Source organism: Eptesicus fuscus, chromosome 13 (genome assembly GCF_027574615.1).
Source record: "Eptesicus fuscus isolate TK198812 chromosome 13, DD_ASM_mEF_20220401, whole genome shotgun sequence".
NCBI lineage: Eukaryota > Metazoa > Chordata > Mammalia > Chiroptera > Vespertilionidae > Eptesicus > Eptesicus fuscus.
The window spans coordinates 54,025,989-54,045,430 of NC_072485.1; the positions used below are offsets into that span (position 1 = coordinate 54,025,989).

At 54.4% G+C, this 19,442-nt stretch overlaps 1 protein-coding gene across 1 annotated transcript in view; it reads right to left on the reverse strand.

Moving 5' to 3' along the window:
* Positions 1–239: 239 nt before the first annotated feature.
* The window catches only part of USH1C (USH1 protein network component harmonin), a 45,978-nt gene continuing 26,775 nt past the window's right edge, over positions 240–19,442 (reverse strand). Inside the window, exons 16-28 of the mRNA XM_054725688.1 lie at positions 17,439–17,588; positions 16,027–16,143; positions 15,055–15,528; positions 11,624–11,743; positions 10,445–10,495; positions 7,290–7,331; positions 6,695–6,748; positions 6,270–6,369; positions 5,168–5,274; positions 3,742–3,797; positions 2,611–2,713; positions 1,396–1,452; positions 240–251 (exon numbers count right to left, since the gene is read on the reverse strand). Coding sequence (XP_054581663.1) covers positions 240–251; positions 1,396–1,452; positions 2,611–2,713; positions 3,742–3,797; positions 5,168–5,274; positions 6,270–6,369; positions 6,695–6,748; positions 7,290–7,331; positions 10,445–10,495; positions 11,624–11,743; positions 15,055–15,528; positions 16,027–16,143; positions 17,439–17,588 — 1,443 coding nt within the window. The remainder of the gene's footprint in view (positions 252–1,395; positions 1,453–2,610; positions 2,714–3,741; positions 3,798–5,167; positions 5,275–6,269; positions 6,370–6,694; positions 6,749–7,289; positions 7,332–10,444; positions 10,496–11,623; positions 11,744–15,054; positions 15,529–16,026; positions 16,144–17,438; positions 17,589–19,442) is intronic.

Consider the following 19,442-nt stretch of genomic DNA (forward strand, 5'->3'; position numbering starts at 1 on the left):
CCCACAGTCTCTATTGCCTCAGCAGCTATGTTAGGTGGGACCTGATCCCACCCCTAGCCATAGCTGATTGGACCTAGGAATGATCCCTGACCCTAGGGCTGCCCACTCAGGTGAGTTGGCCCAATCAGATTCTGCCTTGGGAATTTGGAGTTGGGAAATGGAAACTGAGCCAGGTGATGGTGATGGAGTTACAGCTGAAAGGTCACCTAGAGTTAGGCAGATGATCATGATGGCCATGGTCAAGCTGAGCCCTGGGGATGCAGAGGAAGCTGGTGGCAGAAGCAGGAGGCCTGAACAGAGAGAGCTGCCCCTTTGAGACACTGTAAATCAGAACTACTTCCCACTTCCAATTCTCAGGAGGCCCAAGGACATTATGTCTCCTTGGCTTGGATTTCCATAAGATGCCTATACTGACACGACCCCACTCTCTTCCCTGGAGCTAGCCTGAGAGCTTTCCTGGGCCCTGTGACCAGGAGGGCCTCGACTTGTCCCCCGGCAGCTCCTTGGCTCAAGCCCTGTCTCCTTCCATGAGGTTCCGCTGGATGTAATTTCATGGACGGGCTGGACCCCTGCACCTCCCTCACTCACACCCTATCTTGGTGACCTCAGGGGAAGCAGCTGAGGCCATGCTGTCCCCGAGAGAAGCTGGGGAACCCCACACCTTGAGGCAACCATCTGGGGCTCCTGCTTGAAGCTATGCTCTCTGGAATTGAGTAAAGTCTCCACGACACTGGCTTCATTTCCTGCCATCTTTCTGCTGAGAAGACACTGAAGCCCAGCTCAGCCTGGCTCTGCTGACTCAGCCTCGGCTCCAAGCCAGGCCCTGGCCTTGATTATGTCCTTCCTGTGAGACCCAAATCCCAGCACTGGGTTCTGTTTCTCACTCTTGATTAGGAGCCAAAACGTTATGTTTATTTTTTTATTTTTACTTCACAGCCTTGAATCTGCTACCCAAATCCACACTCTCTCCTGTAAGCTGGAAAAGAAATCTGTTTATTTTATTGATGAGTTCAAAGTAAGGTTTGTGGCAGCAATCTTAGCAGCAATGACAGCAGGAGTGAGGGGAGAAGGGTGTAGAGAGTGGGACCGAAGAGTCAGGTCCTATTGGATTTAAGGGAAAAGTCTCTCAGGGCTGGGAGAGACCAAATTCACAGGGCCAGAGAGAAGACACGAGAGTCCGGTTTCCAGGGGCCCTTTTCAGAACGATTGGCTGCTCTCCCTCCATATTGGCCTTCAGAGCAATGGCCAGAGGTGCTCCTATGCAGCTCTTCTCCAGGGCCAAGGGGTGTCTGAGGCCTCTGGGTGCTGACTGTGGGTTTCCAGGGTGCCTGCAGGCTGGCGTCTCTCAAGGCTGGATCCCGGCTTTGTGTTCAGAAGGGTGGGTCCAGAGCTCACTGGCTTCGAGGGGTGAATTTGGTTTCTCCTTCTGGACTTCAGAAGAAGGTCCTGTGGGGAAGATGAAACAGACCAGGAGGGTGCAGGCCTTGTGGGTGCACACGCAGCCCAGGGAAGGGCCTGACAACAGGGAGGACTCCCCAGGGGTGCACGGCCCTGCCAACCTCTGGCAGCCCGTCTTGGTGCAGGCCCCCAGCAGCTACACACCAGTCATAGCCACAGCACACAGGAGGCCAGGGAGGAAGTTGAAGGGACACCTGGGATGAGGTAGGAGGGGACCGGAAGGCAGAGGGGCTGGGGTCCCTCACAAAGAGCAGAGGACAAGTGACAGAAAACATAGGGCCACTGAGGCCATCCCAGAGACCACAGCAGAGCAGGCCAACGGTCTTGGGAGCATGAGGCCCTTATGTTTTGAGGAACTTGTAACAGGAAAGACGTAAGTCCAGCCTTGAGTCTGCCCTAAATGCTGCCAGCTGTGGGCTAAACCACACCAAACACCAGTTTCACAGCCACCTGCCAGCTCTGCCCATGGGCACAGCCCTGTCACAGGGTGGAGAACACATCCCACAGGTGGGCTCCACAGTGTCCCTCAGATAGGAATCCGGAGCCACAGGAGAGAGAAGGCACAGAGGACAGTTTGGTCTGAGCAGGGCTCAGGCCACGACAGGTCACAACATGAACAACCCCATAGGCCAACCCTGGTTCTTTGGACCAGCCTTAATTGCTTCTTAATCGCCCTGGCCCTGCCCAAGCTTGGGGCGGGGTGGAGCAGGGCTCCCAGAAGGTGGCGCCCAGGGAAGGGGAACTCCAGGCTGCACTTGCTTTGGGCTCTCCCAGCCCGTGGTGCCCGGTTTGAAGCACTGTCTGTGCCCAGCAGAGGATGGTGCTCACCGCTCCATCCTGCTCATTGGGGTGCTGTGTGGGACCCGGGGCAGGTCCCAAGGGCTGTGGTGAGTCAGGATGCCCAGCTCCCAGCCTGCTACAAAGCGGGCTCTGCTCAGCTCCCGTGAATGGGAGGGCCTTTGAGTCCAACAGAAACCCAGTGTGGCCAAGAGCAGGCCTGAGTGGCACTTCAGGAATGCTGCCTCGTGTGCCCCTCCAGACACCAGTCCAAAGAACCTGCCGACGGCATGGGCAGCAGACGGCCACGACACGCAGCACGGACAGACGGGGCCCTGCAGCCCGCCTGCCTATTCACCGTGGGGGGCTGCCAGGCTCCAGCTGCAGGAAGAACCCGTGTCTAACCACGGGAGCACGGTCTTCAAGGAGCTTTCGGACCGGCTGGGGGCTTTCGGCTGCAGAGGAGGGAAGAGAAGAGCTACATACGCAGAGCAGAGCAGGAAACACAAAACAGGGCTCAGTTATTTCCAGGCAGAGCTCCATCGGACCTCTCCCTTCACTTGGCTCCTGCCTAGGCCCCGGGTTCCAGAATTCCTTGCTACGAGACATTGATTTCTCCAAGACATGCACAGGACTCAGCCTCTGCTGGGCAGGGGGGGGCAGGCAGGTCCAGGCACAAGCAGAGGGGTAAGGAGGTGATGTGATAAGATGAGGCTAGAGGTCAGACACCAGAGAGGCAGAGAGAGACAAAGACAGAGAGATAAAAATGGATGCAGAGACTCAGAGACAGAGAAGCAAAGGAGAGGGTAAGAAAGAAGAGGGAAGGCGATGGAAGAGAAGAAAGATGAAGGGGAAAGAGTGGGGAGAGAGAGGTGGGAGAGAGAGGTTGACAGGGAGGATGGGGGGGAGAGAGAGAGAGGGGAAGGAGACAGAGAGAGAATGAAATAGAGATCCACACAGGTACAGAGACAGGAATGAAACAGAGAGCAATACATTAGAGGGAACCACAGAGAAAGATGGAAACCGGGCCAAGGCTCTTCACAGATCCTGCAGGTGGGGCCAAAGCCTGTGGTCCTGGCAGCTTGAAGACTCAGCAAGAAGCAAAGCAGTTACCTATCAGGGAGACCGTCCAGAGAGTAAAAGACAGAAATCTGTGAACTAGCTGATGACGGTGTGGGGGCTGAGCCTCTGAGTGGGGAATCAGAAGTCCCGAGGCTTTGTACCAACGTCACCGTTTACTTGGTCTGGGCCTTAGTGTTCTATACGTAAAGAAGTCTTTGGACAAGGTGGTCTCAGAGGCAGCTCTGAAAATGCTTGAGGACCATGACTTAGTTCTAGGCTTTCTCTAGCTCCGTGCTTTCTAGGAGTGATTTCTACCAGAAGCTGTGTGCTTGGGCCATTTCTTCAGGCTGATGGAGGCCGGGAGTGGGCTGGCAGAAGGGAGCCAAGATTCTGGAGGAGGAAGAGACAGAGGAGGCAGTGGGCCAGGCTCCTGCACACACTTACAGCTCGTCATCATACTCCTTCGGGGGACAGACAGCAACAACAAGGTCGATCCAGTCCTGCGGGGAGAAGGTATGTGACACTATGGCACACTCAGGGATTGATGGCATGTCTGCCCCTGACACTCCATTCCCATTCCTGGGCACCATGGCCCAGGATCAGCTGGCTCGGACCTTCTTCCCATGGGAAGGTGGGCCCAGTTGGGGCTGGAGGATCTCCCGGTGGGATGGGCCTCACTTTGTGGCCCCATGGTCTGGGGAAGCTTCCAATCTCTGAGGCTTCAAACCACAGAGGCAGGGTTGCCAGGCCCTTGTATGACACCAAGTTCTCAAATGCTGACCCGTGGACCAGGGCGGGGCAGCAACCGTGGGATCAGGGGGGAATTTCTTAAAACTCTAGATTCTTGGACTTGACCCCTGGAAATCTAGGGTAGGTCCTGGGAAACAGTATGTTTAACAAGGTCCCTGAGTTATTCTGATGTAGAGCCAATTAGGGAATTGCAGGCCTAGATTTCTGATCCTAACACATGCATCACCTCAATGGATCACTGCCATCCTTGGCTTATCCATCATTGTCCACCCTTGATTTGGGTGTATTCAACAAAAGGCATGTGAACTACCACCGGGTCCCTCTACCATGCAATAGTTCAGAGATTGAACTGAAATCTCTTCCCAGGACCTCCCTCCATCCAATCCAATTCTGTTCTCAAGAACCACAGAGAACACTTCTGCTCCCTCTACCCTAATGCAGCCCTTCAGATAATCAAAGACAGTCATCATGTTACCCGTAAGTCTTCTCTTCTCCACATCCCTTCATGGGGGTCCCAGTCCCATCTGGTCAGCTTCCTCGGCTCTGAACTTAATACCCCAGGCTCGGCTGCCTGCATACAGTTGCACAGGTTGTGCATTGCACAACATGAGCGGGCGCCATTCGCACTGTAGTCGGCAGGAGGGCACCCCTCGAGTTGTGCAGTGCACATCCTGGAAGATCTTACGTGGTGGCCCTGACCCAGGTGTCTAATGAGCACAGAGAAGGCTACCCTCAGCCCCTCCTCCATTCTGGGCCCTCTGCTTCTGTGAATGCTTTCTAATAGCTCCAGGCACTCTCTTGATTCCTGGTCAGTGTGCACTTACAGAAGACCTTATGTTTTCTTCTTGGGTGGGTAGCCACACCTGGTCTTCTGGAGTCTGTATCTGTGCTACTTGCTTTTTGGATTCAGAATCAAGAACTGACATTTATTTTTTCTGAATCCCACATTGTCAGACTGAGACTCTCGGCTGGATGGGGTATGTGGGTGTCACCCAAGTGTTGCCTGGATCCTGGATACCCACCCTGGGATGAGAAACCCCGGCTCTAAGGCCTGGTTGCAGAGGCCAGGGTTTGAGGCAAGCAGGCAAGGGAGGGAGGCAGGGAGGAGGGTCACTCTTACCCCCTGATTCCAGGCCTTCTGCAGGGCAGCCTCAGCCTCAGCCAGGGTGTAGTCCGTCACGATTTTGCCATTGATTGCCATGACCTCGTCTCCTTTCACAAGACCGCCTGCGGGAAGATGAGGCTGATGGGCAACTGGGCTGTATGTGACATGTGCCTGGCCCAGGGCTTGGCTAAGGGGTCACTGTAGAGCTGCAGAAGGAGCCTGACTCCTGGATTCTGAAAGCTCACATGGGCTCCGGAAGCACAAGGGGAAACAATCCGCCAGGTTGCTCAAAGGCACTTCCTTCCCACACCGTCCACACGCCCTCGCCCCCACTCCACTCAGTAGACAGGGACACCAGTGATCATCTTTGTCACCCAGCTTTACTCCGGGCCTCTGCTATGTCAGAGGGAGGCAGACCTGCATTCCCAGGGAGGTTACTGGAAACATGAGCTAGTTCTGCAAGCCATCCCTCTCTGTGCTCCAGCCCTGCTGGTCTGCTTCAGGGCCCTGAGCTGGCCAAGCTCTTGCCTGCTTCACTTGCTGTTCCACCTGAAATACTGTTCCCTCTCTTTTTCGTCTAGTCTACATCTGAGATGAAATGTCTTCTCCTCAAAGAGGTCTTCCCTGACCCCCACTCACTCTAACGTAGATCTCTCTTTTTATTCTCTCACTGTATCCTGGTCCTTTCCTGCAGAGCATAGTTCACAATTTGGAATCATCTATTTGTTGACAGGTGGTCTCTTCCCAGCAGCCCCCTTTCCCTTGGTGGCTTAGGGGTCCCTCAGAGTTCCCACAGCTTCCCTCCACCCCCATAGTCATTTGTCAGCCCTTGGCAGACTGCACTGTTATTGTCAGTACCTGGAAATTCTGAGCATGTTTTCATCACTAGATGGGGAGCCCCTGGAAGGCAGGGTATATCTGATTTGGCTGTGCACCCACAGGCCCTGGCACCACTGTATGCCCTCAGGCAACATGTGGTACTAGGTGGCTGGATGGACTGGAAGGGGCATTCTTGAGCAACTACCAACCACTCCGAGTGGGCAGCTGTTGGCTTCCTGCAGAGTCCTGTATAACCATCACACCAGCCCCAAACCGGGACATGGCTGTCCCCACTCACCATGCCGCTCAGCAGCTCCCCCCTCGTAAACAGCTGAGACAACCACCTTGCCGATCGGGGAGTCCACACCGCCTTCCAAGGCCAGGTCTAAGGATCCCTCCTGGTTAGAGAAAAACAGGCCTTAGGGAGCCGAGCAGACAGCAGCCTGTGGGCACCTGGGCAATGAGCCTCTTGACAGGGCCACGTAGAGGACAGGAGAAGCCATGGCAGGGCCATAGGGAGAAAATGAGGCATGGTCACCAAGCAGGGCCAGGGCATGGGACACCACTACAGGAGGGGGCACCCTCAAGGGAGAGAGGAGGGATAGTGGGGATCTGGGGAGTCAGCCAGGAGTCTCTTGAGAGTTGGAGAAGCAGGGGACCAAGAAGGGAGGGGGCAGGGGCAGAGAAGGGTGGCGGCTACCCAACCTCCATGTGCCCAGGTACCTTCTTAATGCGCAGGAGCCGGATATCCTTCCCTATGATCTGCTCTGGGGTGAACTAGAGCGAAAAGACAGTGGGGAGCTTTGAGTCTGTCTGAAGGATGAGGGTGGGGCCGGGGTGGGAAGGGACCCAGACACTTATGGAGGACATGGACAAGGGGACCTTTCCCAGCCCCACCACCATCAGACTTCAACTGGGGGTCCCAGGCCCCCTACGGGACTTGTGAGCACACACACAAATCCCAGATCCATTCTTCCTGGGAATGTTGTGAGATGGTGAGAGCATGCCTCATAAACACACAGCACAGTTCCTGGCATGTAGTCAGTGCTCAGCGAGTGTAACTTGTTATCAACCACACACACACACACACACACACACACACACACACACACACACACACACCATACACTTCCCACTTGAATGCCACTTGAAAGGTGCCTTCACAGGAAAGAGCAGAGCAGTTGGGGCCTCCTTGGGGCTCCTCATGTGCTCATCCCTGGCACCCCCAGGACCCAGAACGTATCACCACCAAACACATTGTAACTCCCAACCCCCATCATTCCTGGGGTTACTCCCGGGGAGGAGAGTTCTCTCTCACCATGGAGTAGGGGTCAAAGCCTTCCTCATATTTCCGGAAATCCTGGAAGCAAAGAAGGGTGTTAGGGCAACAGGCCTGAGGCCCCAGAGGGTCACTGCAGGAAGCAAGCTTAGGGCAGAGGTAGGGGAGAGGGTGAGGGGGCCAGGTGTGGCCTGGATGGGGCATGCAGGAGGAGGCTGGCAGCCCCAACAGCCGGAGCACCCCTGCCCAGGAGAAGCAGAAAGCTGTGGGAAGCATCAGAAGAACCCCAGCCCTGGACCCTGCACTGTTCCTGGGGGAAGGCGGGGGGTTAACATCTGTGGCTGACAGGGGCACCAAGCTGACAGATGTCCAGGTGGCCTAGGCAGCGCCAGGCTTATTGAAGGTCTTTTTAAAAAAAAAAAATTTTTTTTTTTATTGATTTCAGAGAGGAAGGGAGAGGGAGAGAGAGATAGAAACATCAATGATGAGAGATAATCATTGGTCGGTTGCATCCTGCACACCCCACACTGGGGACCGAGCCCGCAACCTGGGCATGTGCCCTTGGCTGGAATTGAACCTGGGACCCTTTAGTCCACAGGCCAATGCTCTATCCACTGAGCCAAACCAGCTAGGGCTTAATAAAGGTCTTATCTTCCCACAGCCACAGGTCCTATGGCCCTACTTCAGTTCCTCCACATGCCCTGCGAACCCAGGTCCAGGCTTTTGGAGAGGAGGGAGGGAAGCCCAGCTTTTCTCCACGCAGGGCTATGATCCCAAAGAAGGACCAACACTGCTCAAGAGACAGCTTATCCTGGAGAATCAGTCCCAGGAAGATGGGGGGCAGTGCGGGGGGTCAGGCGGGGCAGGGGCAAAGGGAGCACAGGCACCGTGGGGAAAGGTGGGAATTCTGTGCTTGTCCATGTCCAGTGTTGATCTTAATGTAGGCCTCCTCAGAGCCTTAGCCGGGGAAGAGGCGAGAGGACACGCAGCTCAGGGGACCTGGCTGGTGGGGGCTCTGGGAACAACATTCCCAAGATGTAGAAACAAGGTGGTGAGAAGGGAGGAGGAGGTAGAGCCAGGAGTCACACAGAGAGCGGGAGCCCGGGGTCCACAGACTGAGGGCCAGGCACACCAGGCCCGAGAGCAGCAAAGCTTCCCTTAGTCCCCATGGGAATATGGGAGCAAAGGAGCGGCCTTGCCAGACTGAGTGGAGCCACCCCCAGCACACAGTTCCCTAGGCCTCACCAAGTGTCCCTTGGGGCCTATGGTCAGCATCATGGGGAGGCCACAGCCATCGCTATGCCCAGCATAAAGCATCCACGCTCGGGGTACAAGACGAGGGCCACATATCAGCAGATGGATCCCTGGGCATCTGCCTGCCCTCCCTCCTCTCTAATCCTCATCATCCTGCTCAACCCCAAAAAGCCAAGGAGTCTCGAGCTGGCCCAGCTCGAGGCCACCCCCAGGTCAGTCTATGGATGTCAGGACAGCAAATCCACAAGCAAGAGAGCTTATTAGGCAGGATCTGAGTCAATGCTCTTTCAGGGAGGGCCCTGCCTGCCCCTGGCTGTCTCTTCCGCAAAACTCGGCAGTGCTGGCTCGGGGCCTGAGAATCTTCCCCCTGAGAATCTGCTCTCAGGGATGGGCCAGATGGCAAGTGCTTGTGTCTTGTGTAAATTTAGATCTGAGACTTATAAGCCATTATAGCTGGTCAGCCCTTGAAAAAGGAGCCCAACCCTTCATCCAACAGAGGAGAAAAGGAGGCCCAGAGAGGTGACATTCATGCCCAAGGCCAGCCAGTCAGCGGGCAGTGGAGCGAGGGCCTTGGACTTCTCACCCTCCTGCCTCTCTCTCTTTGGACCTGTGTGTGCCCTAAGCAACACGGCCCTTAAATGTCTCTTTTATAATCATGGTGCTTTGAGAAACAGAATGGCGCAGTGTCAAGGGGCCCAACCTCCCGAATTAAAATCTGGGGTCTGACACTGGCTGTGTGTGTCTGAACATCACACATATGTTTCCTAATCTCTCTGTGTCAGTTTTTCTCATCTACAAAATGGGGATGATGATAGCATGTAACTCCTAGGTTGTTGTAAAGATTGAATGAATTAATATACACTGAGTGGCCAGATTATTATGATCCCTGAACACATAATAATCTGGCCACTCAGTGTATATCCTATATAATAAAAGGCTAATATGCAAATTGTCCCTTCGACCAGGAGTTCGACCAGCAGGCAGGCCAGCCAACCGCCCATGTCCCCTCCCCCTGGCCAGGCTGGCTGGACCCCACCCATGCACGAATTCATGCACCGGGTCTCCCTGTGCTCTGATGGGGGGGGGGGAGGGCGGAGCGGACACTAGGGATCATAATAATCTGGCCACTCAGAGTACATAAAGTATTGAGAAACAGTGCTTGGTGCAGCACACCTTCTGTTAGCCACCGCCTGTCATTGGGAGCAGCCTCCTTGGCAGACCCCCATGTCTCACTGTACAGCCGACACCTCCCCTTAGCTTCCTGCCTGTAGTCACTTTCGTCTGTGGTTGGGTGGTGGGTTATCAGTGAGGAGTTTGGCTGCACGATCTCCCTCCATCTGGGGGTCTCTTTCATTGGTGGTGAGGCAGCCAATCCAATGGTGGTTCTGTGGATGTGAGCCCCAGGAGGTGGGGAGGATAAGTGGCTGCCTCCCGACCCCACTCATGGACCAGCTAGGACCTCTGTGGCCCCGTGCACAGGAGCACCCTGGGCAGATGGAGGATCTGGGCCATCACTTCCTCCCTGTTGTGGGTTCAGTGCAGGGGTGGGGTGGGGGGTTGGGTTGACTCTGTCATCTGCCTTGAGGGGCCAAAATGGGGGGAGGGGCAGGTAGAAACCTCAGGCACCTAGGGCTGGAACAAGGGCCCATCTTGGCCTCTGAGGGTTTCCTCTGTCCTATTCCTCTTTGAACAAACAGCAGCAAAAGAGCTGAGCCCCCAGGGATCCTGCATGGGGCCCAACAAACCTAATGTCCCCACCTGACATGAGACCCTCCCCAACCCCTGGCTGTGGCCATGGGGACACAGCTCTGGCCTGAGGCTCCCAGCAGATGGCGCTAGGGGCCACCTGAGAGCCGACCAGCACTCCCAGAGAGAAAAGTCAGAGTGGGAGACACGGGGTGGCAGGGAGGACCACAGACACACGACGGGTATCACTGTACTTGTCTGAACGCTGTCTGATAAACCACCATCCTCTTCAACATCTCCTGTGGCTGCCAGGAAAAAAAAAAAAGTTCCATGCTGGATGTTACCAACGGGCCTCGTCTGCCCCCTGGTGCCAGATCCCAGGCCTATCACTCTGGGGTGGCCCTGACAAAATCCCTCCCCAAATAGACACAGCCTGATTTACGCTTTGGCCCGTACGATGTCCCCAGACACAGCAGCTACCCAGTTCTAGTCAAGCAGATACCACCCCTTGTCATCAGCCAGAGCATGCGACACAGATGCACCAGCAGGCTGTCACGGGAGCATGAACCTAGCTTGTCGGGAAGCTGACAGGACAGCTAGAGCTCAAAATAAGTATCTGAGCCGCCCTGCCCTGACATTTGGATAGGGTTTCCTTGAAAGGAGAATTAGAATTCTGGCATGTGACTCTTTCCACCATGGGTGGGAGGCCAGTCAGTGGCTGGTGCCCCTGGAGCAGGGTGCGCATGAGTCCCAGCTCGCTCAGCTGCAGGTGGCTGAGGGTGGGCAGAGCTCCCCTCTCCCTCAGGACCACACCTCACACTCTCAGTCCCAGTGAGGAGTGAGATGTGAACTGGAGAAAGGGAGTGGATCTGCTTTGGCCAGGTCCCCTTCTGAGGGTGGTCCGTGCCACGCTGAGCCACGCTGGGCCTTAGGGGCAGAGGCAGAGCCGCTGGAATCACTGTACGTTTAGGCAAGATGGCAATATAGGTAAGAGCTTGGGCTTTGGATTCTGAATGACTCTGAAGTAAGTAGTAAGTCCTGGCTTTGCCTTGGGCAACTGACTCAACTTCTCTAAGCTTTGGGCTCCTCAAGTGTGAAACATGGATAGCAGGTACCATCTACTGGATTGGTGAGGATTAAGTGAGACCCCGCAGAGCCGACACATGGTAGGCTCACAGCAAGTCTGAGCGGTTATTTTTATTATTTCTAGACGGAGCCGCAGCCTGTTTGGTCAAGTGAGGAACAGGAATGTCACTTGGCCATGTCACAACCACTTATACCCATGTGGATCCATCTCTTGGCCAATGAGAAGGTGAGGAGATGGCACCTGATGTGAGTTTGTGTCCCACCTCACTGTCCCTCCAGCAGAACCCAGAGGAGGCGGCCCTGGTCTGCTCTCTGGCGATGCCCTGGTGGGGACCCGCGAGGCTCACCAGGACCTCGGATTTCACAGCTGGCCTGTAGATGAAGTTGGACTCCTGGTGGACCATGACAGGCTTGGAGATGGTGGACACGCCAGGGCCTCGTGGAGGCTGTGGACTTGGGCAGAATGTCTACAGAGGTTAGTTTAAGAGAGACCCATGTGAGGTCATGGCGGGCATGGCCCAGGTCAACCGCGGCACTCTGACACACATGCAAATTCACACCATGCACATGCTGAGCCAGCCTGGTCCGTTCACCTGCCAGAGGTCCTGGGGTCTGATCTTCAGCAGAGAGATGAGCAATCTGCTGGCCACAGTGTGCCCTGAAGTCAGACACTACGTGCCTCTAGGGAATCCGGGACTTGAGCCAGAGTCTGGTTCTGGGGTCACCAGCAGCCACTGTCACTCAGAGGACAGGCTTTCAAGGCTTCCTCTCAGTGGCCTTGGATGCCGTTCAGCCTCCTCTCTCCCTAAGGGTTCTCTCTTCTGGCCATGGTTCCAGTCCCCTGACTGCACAGGAAGTATCTGCTGTCCCTGATGGGTCGGCATAGAGTCTCTGGAGGCTGGGGTGAGGAGCAGTAAGAGGCATCCCTGTCTGCTTTGCTCTAATGCACTGGATCATCTTGGGTAACACAAATCAAATTGGGTCACAACCCTACCCAGGGCCCTTGATGGGTCTCCATTGACTACTGAGCCCCTTGACTTGACCCCAAGATCCTTCACGAGCTTCTCTACCTTCCTCACTCTTTCTCTCCCTTCTCACACTGCCTAAATGCCAAATTTTCTTGCCTCAAGGATTTTGCACGTGCTCTTTCCTGCTGCTGCTTTACCTCCCAGGTGTTAGCTTGGGAAGGTATTCCTTGAGCTTTTCCTCTCCACTTCCGTTGCTCATCCCTAGTGTTCCCCCCATCTCCCTCTGGTAGTGTGGTGGTCTCTTGTCTGCCTTCCCACCATACTGTCTCGGGCAAGGACTGGGCTGCCTATTTTGTGGTGGCGCTCCAGTGCCCAGCACAGTGTCTAGCATATAGTAGTTGCTCCCTAAACATGTTTCATGAATAAATGGATGACTTAATAGTATAGTGGGCACAAGAGACAGTACCTGGGGGTAGATATGACCCTGCAAACCTTCCCTTGGCGGGTGCTGATGAGGCAGGTACGGAAGCCGACACAGGTGTCTTTTCCCACTACCTGAGACCTGCTGGTGGCTGGGCTGACAGTGCAGTTGTGTGATCAGCCACACCTCCTGCTGCTGCACTGATGACAACTCACTAGGAGCATGCAGAGAGGAGGGTGGGCAGGGCTGGGGGTGCAAGGGCCAAAGTGCTAACTAACAAAACAGCAGCCCCTGGCCTTTGGGTCAGGAAAACCCTGGCTTTGATGTTGCTTGAGACACTTAGGGTCCAGTTTTTCAGAAGCTCCTTGTGCTGCGGGAGTTTTTAATCCTCCCTGATCGGGAAGTAACAGTGGGAACTCCGTAATTCCTGGAGCAATCTCTGAGAAAGCTGGATCCTGTTTTGAAGCTTGACCCTGACTCAAAAGTCGGCAGAGGTTACCTCCAACCCCATGTTTGCAGCTTCACCCAAATTTTCTTGTACCTTGTTTTGTCACTGATCACAGGTAATGTCTACTGAGCACCTACTCTGTGCCTGTCATACTCCTAAGTATTAACTTAGAATAAGGTCATGTGTTAACTCATTGGATCCTCATAACAGGTAGGTGCCATTAACATTCCCACTTTACGAGTGAGGACATCCAGGCTCAGATTGATGAGGTAACACATGCTCAAAGTCATCTAGGCCGTGGTCGAGCCAGGATGCACACCCAGGCAGTTCCTCCTTGCAGTTCCCTGCACCTGCAATGCCCTTCTCCCCCATCCTTCGTGTATCGCCATCCCTCAAGGCTCGGCTCTACAGAGGTGCCTGCAACCTCCCATTAGAAGGCGTCTCTCCCACACAACACCTGACCTGATTTTATAGCCGATCCTGCCCTGTCAGCTGCTCACCCTTCCGATGGCAAAGGCCTGGAAAGCACAGGTGGGCTCATCTCCCGGGTCCTTTGCAGCACTGCTCCCCTCCCCTTCACACAGAGAGGCACAAGGCAGGTCCTCAATCAATGATTTTTGATTCGAATTTGTTGAGAAAAGCTGCCTCCCATCTTGGTGGGGACCACTCACAATAAGGATGTGATCCTCTGTGCCAGGCTAATTCAACCGCCTGCAAACCTGGTCCTGGCTGGGCTCTGAGGGAAGACATCCCTGGAACCGTCAGGGCTCAGGACTCCACCAGGGGTTCAGAGGGAGTCCCCGCAGAGAATCCCCTGTGAAAGCCAGAGCCTTGTCTGCATCTGGCACTTCCTCACTCCCACCTCCCTTCCCCCAGGCTCTCCTCAGTGCTCCCAAAGGCTCCGTTCTGCTCTGCATGCAGGAACTCAAATCCAGGCAGGGAAGGTTAATAAAAGCCACTGATTGGTACTACTGCCTGCCCTCCCCCACAGCCCTGCCACAGTCCCCCTCACCCCCCCCCCCCCCCCCTCCAGCTGACATGAGCTGCATGGGCTCTGACTCCAGCCTGGCCCCACAGCTACTGGAGCAGAGGAGTATTTTGTTTTTTTCCTTGCCAGGAATCAAAGTTCTGTGTCTTCCTTGAGGATTGCCTCTTCCAATGTAGTCTTTGGATTATGAACAATTAATAAGAAATACGTCTTTTTGAGAAAGATCACTGTTCTGCCTCCTGACATCCAAGAAAAAGATCCCTAATCTTTTAATAGCAAATTTGGAGATTTCTAGGAATTCTCCATCTTCATCTTTTCTGGAGCTGGAAGATAGCCAGACATTTCTGGGGATTATACTTCAAGCCGACGGAGTTGATTGGTGCCATAGAAAATGCTGCATTGGGCAGTGTTATTGCTTCATTTACAGAGCTTAAGATTGCTCCCCTGAACCCCCTTTTCCTCTGTTAAACTGGGGATTCATTTCCCACACTCAAGGCTTTCTAGGCTAATATGAGGACATGACCAGCTGTGGCATAGTGCTCTGGCTATTCAACACAGCCTTGCAAGTACTACAGTGAATGGCACCAGCCCACACTAGCCAAGGGGAAGAGAGGGCAGCTTCACCCACATTTTCTTGTACCTTGATTCATCACTCCTCACAGTTAATAATGTCTACTGAGCACTTACTGTGGGCCTACTACGAACACCGATACACTGTTGCTCATTCCAAGTACCACAGGCAATTCCCCATGCAATACACACTTCAAAGTCAGCAGAAACCATCCACATGCAGGGTGTGCACAACATGCAGGCTGGGGAGCTCATTCCGGGGAAATGGGGTGGGGTGATGTTTCCTCCCGTCTCCGCTCACAGGGGCAGTGGAGGACATGGGAAACAGCAGCCCTGCCCACTCCACCTGCTTCCCAGTGGAGCACGCAGAACAGGGGCAGTACCTTTGGGGTGGGTGGGAAGCTCCGTTCAGGGGTAGGGGAATTGGCGGGCTTCCCGCTGTGGTTCTTTGCCGCCCAGTCCTCTGTAGGATTGCCTGTGTCCCCAGCGCGGAACGGGTGGTTGCCCAGTGCCTCTTCCAGGGCAGAGGGCAGTGGGCGGGTAGGAGTGAGGTCTTGGGTGGGAATAGAGGGTGGGGGAGGGATGGGGATGGGGGGTGGGGTGTGCTGCACCCAGGGTGAGGATGAGGCACTCACACGGCCTGATGAGGGAAGGACAGGGGTTGCGGGGACCTTGGTGGGTGGGTTGGAGGGTGGAGGATGGGGCATCACGGGTAAGGCAGAGGGAATCTTGGGGGGGTAGTAGAACATGTCCAAAGAGATGTCATCCAGGTCAGTGGTGTGGAGGTGCAGCCCGCCGGCGAAGCGTCTCAGGGGTGGGGCCAGGGGAGACATAGAAGGCGGGGGGCCCGTGGTCATCTGGGGGTTGCAAGGAAGTTCTGTAGTCTTCCGGCTAGTGCTTCACTTCACAGTACATTGAGTACAAGGCTCTTCTCATCGATTTCTCTTACTGCTGGAGGCCCACCACCCTCAAACCAGAGCCACACGGATGCCACCTGAGCTCATGCCAGACCGCTGGTAGGGAATGCCCAAATGCAAGGGGGTCCCACGTTATGCCATTTGTGGGTGGTAAATAAGGTGACCATATAATCCATCATCTAAACTGGAACGCACTTGACAGTGAACGTGGCACTCTTAGTTACACCAGGACAATGGGCCTAGCCGGGACCATCTCAGATAAGCTGGGACTTAGTGGTCACTCTGGAGACAAGCCCAGGAAAACAGCTATGTTCCCCTCCTCAAGAGAGGAAGGGGGAGTGCGCTGGGCGGTGGCCATCGTGCCTCCCGCCGCCCCCAGGGCGGGTCATTCTGAAGGCAGCAGGAGGAGGGGCTAGGTGGAAAGAAGGGCTCTGTTACCTCAGAAATCTCATTATCAGCAGAGGAAATCTGCTCAAGGCGAGTCTGACAGAGCCTTTCCACCCAATACTGAATCTTTTCCGATTCCTCAAGGTCTTCCCGCTCCGTCTCGGACACCTGGGACCCAAGGCCGAGGCACAAAGGAGAGGACAAAGGGCGCACTTGAGTCACACGTGAGCGGCACACACGAAGCATTTCTTAGAAAACCCCCAAGTACGGTTGGTGTGTCAGCTTCTAGAAAAAGACCCGAGCTTGTTTCACCTGGGCCCAGAAGAGGGGGAACAGGTGGGGGGAGGGTGTCGAGGTCTTGGTTTGACTAATGCCACTTGTAGGCACAATCAGAGAAGGGGCTCCTGCATTGCATAAGATTAGCTGGCCCCCCGAACCCTGAGGCTCTTATGATTCTCCACGAAAGGTCCTATTGTAGGCTCCTAGCACATTCTAAGAGTTTAACTTTACATTTTTTTCCCCTTCCAGGCTGCCTTGTTCTCAGAAGTACAAGTTCAATTTTTAAAATTTTGTGGCTAATCTGTTCCTAGTGCCAGACCTAATGCACTTCACATTTTCCAGGACTTCTCTTGTTTTGTAATGTAATCAGCTTGGCCATCTGTCATGGAAGCATGAAAGGAAGCAGAACCAGTGCTATCTCAAACAGCTAGGGAGTGCAGGTCACCCAGCGCACCTAGGAATAAGGATCACTCCTGCTGGAAGACTGCTTTGGCATGTCTGGGAGGGAACAGCCTTAGATACATTCCCAGGTTGAAGAGGCCTAGCCTCAGACACACCCCCTGCTGATGGGAGCAGCCTCAGACCCATAGCCTGGTTAGTTGAGGGATAGCCTGAGACATCCTGCCTGTGCACGGGGTTAGCCTCAGACCCATACCCTCAGAGCCCAGGCACTTTGGGAGACCCTGGTCTTGAACTTATAACCTGGGGAGGGGAGCAAACTGATTCAGATGGAATGACAGGCGGGTGGAAGGCTAACTTCCGATCTGCGTCTAGGCAGAAGGCTAAGCCTCTGACTCACAGCCACACCTGGGGCAGAGAGGCCTAGTCTTGGACTCACACTCTGATGCAGTGGGGGTGGAGGGCACAGACCCAAACCTCTGGCCAGGTGTGTGGAGGGCTAACCTAAGTCCTACAATCTGAGCAGAGAGGTTAGCTTCAGACCCATACCTGAGCAAGGAGGCCAGTCTCAACCCCAAACATACATCTAAGCCAGAAGCTAGTCTCAGATGACCCTGGGCAGGTGGGATGATCTCACTCTCCACACTAAGGAGGGGGGCAGGGCTCACTCCACCTTTGGACTCCATTTGGGGAGAATAACTCCGGCTGGTTCCCTGGGAGCATGATGGGGAACAACCAAGCCGCATCCCAGGGGTGCTCACCTGGCCTTCGAGCAGGTCACCTACCTCCTGGGCCAGCCGGTTGATCTTCAGTTGCTTTTCCTTTTCCAGCATTTCCTCCTTCTCTTTGTAAAGCTTTTGCTCAAACTCCAGTTCCTTCTTATTCTTTCTCAACTCCTGCAGGCTGTCATACTTGGCTTTCTTATCCTTTCCTTTCTGAGCAGATGTGGCATTTTTTACACGACAAGGGTTACAAGGTAGTGTTGACACTGGCACAGCACCACAAACAGGGCATTCAGTCCTCAGCAACACCAGGCAACCATCCCACGGCGAGCCCCTCCCCCAGCTCTGCCCATGGGCATTGGTCCTCAGGTTTATGACAAGCAGGCCACTGCTACTCATTGCAGAGTAGGAGACACATTCCCTTTGCCAGAAGAATGGGTTACTAATTCACTAACTGGCTGTGTGACCTTGGCTAAGTTTCTTAACCTCTCCGGGGCTGATTAATTCATCTCCAAAATGGAAGAAATACCTGCCCCATAAGCTTGCCATCCAGAGCCAATGAAATAACATCTATAAATGTGCTTTATAAACATTATAGTACTGTATAAATAAAAGGCGTTGTATCTACTTCCTAGTATCTGGGCACATGCCTTCTCCAATATTTGGAGAGAAAGGTGTCTCATATGTAGACACCACATGACATAGTCTCTTGCCCAACATCAAACATCTAACAAGTGGTGGTGCCAGGATTTGGTCCCAAGTCTTCCAGGTCCCATAAATTTTCTACTGTGTCCAGATGAGCTGGGGGCAATGGGAGCATGGCAAGTGTCAACTCCATCACACACAGCCTGGAGGATATAGCTAGCTCTCTGGAGAGGGGACAGAAGGGAGTCAACATTCTGGGGAATGTCTGGGGAAGGAGGAAACCCACCTGTGAGCTCACCCCACCCCCAGCAAACCTTCCTGGGGCCTGCTTTCAGAATTCCTGAGTCACCCCAGCATCGAAGGCCAGACATGAAGGTTTGAGTTTACTAGCAATTGTAAACAGCTGGAAGGACTTGGGCGGGGAGGTGTCATTATGGACTCATGCTTGAGTCATCCTGCCCCCTAAAGACAATCCCCACCTCTGTGTGAATGTACTGTGCTCTGGAGATGATCCCACCCGCCACCATCTGAGGGATGGGACCCACCCCAGAACAGTCTACGAGCCACTTGAGGAAATGGTTCTCTGCTTCAGAGTTCTGCTTGGTTCCTTGCCTACCCTGTCGACTAGACTCCTGGCTCACTTGATAGATGAATCCCTGCTATCATGTTATAGATTCAGACAGCAAATCCCCAGAGGAGCCAGAAACATTGTGCCTGGTGGCAGCTTGCTAGAGGAAGGGCATGGCCTCCCACAGGGACCACTATGACAGGAATGGCCATTCTGTGCTAAGGTTTTAGAGCCAGGGCACCTGGGTGGGGCAGGCACATGTGACAGTTTCTGTCCCATCTCCAAGAGAGCAGCGCCTGCTTACTGATGCAGAAGGGCAAGTTGCCCCATAGCATTGTCTACTGCTCTCAGAACAGTCTGCTCTATATGGGTACTTAGTTGCGTGTGAGTCTGCCTCCCTGCCGGACGGTGGGCTCCTGCAAGTAGGGCTGGTCTTCATGATTTACTCATGCAGTCCTGGTGAGAGGGTTAGTCAGAACCATACATCCTCAGGCCCTGGCATAGACTCTGTGGGGCCACTGGCCGGGGGGCTTTGAAGCCCAGAGGGATTACTTCCAGGTTAGGAATCGAGACATCGAGCCGTTAGCTTTTCACCTAAGGGGGATGTTGTGCGTCAGTGGTCACGGCCATAGACAGCCACTTGTACTCCCTGGGCACTGGGTGTTCCAGCTCCTGGGAGACACGGCGTCTCACGTGGCTCTGGAGGAAGTGGCGGTGGATTTTCAGAGCCAGCAGGAGGAACACGATTCTGTTGTCCTTTTAGCTGTCAGTTAAATTCATGGCAAATATTCCTTTCAGTCAGGACTAAGGAGAGGCAGATGGGGTGGATGTGTTCTTGCTGCTAGAAGCAATTT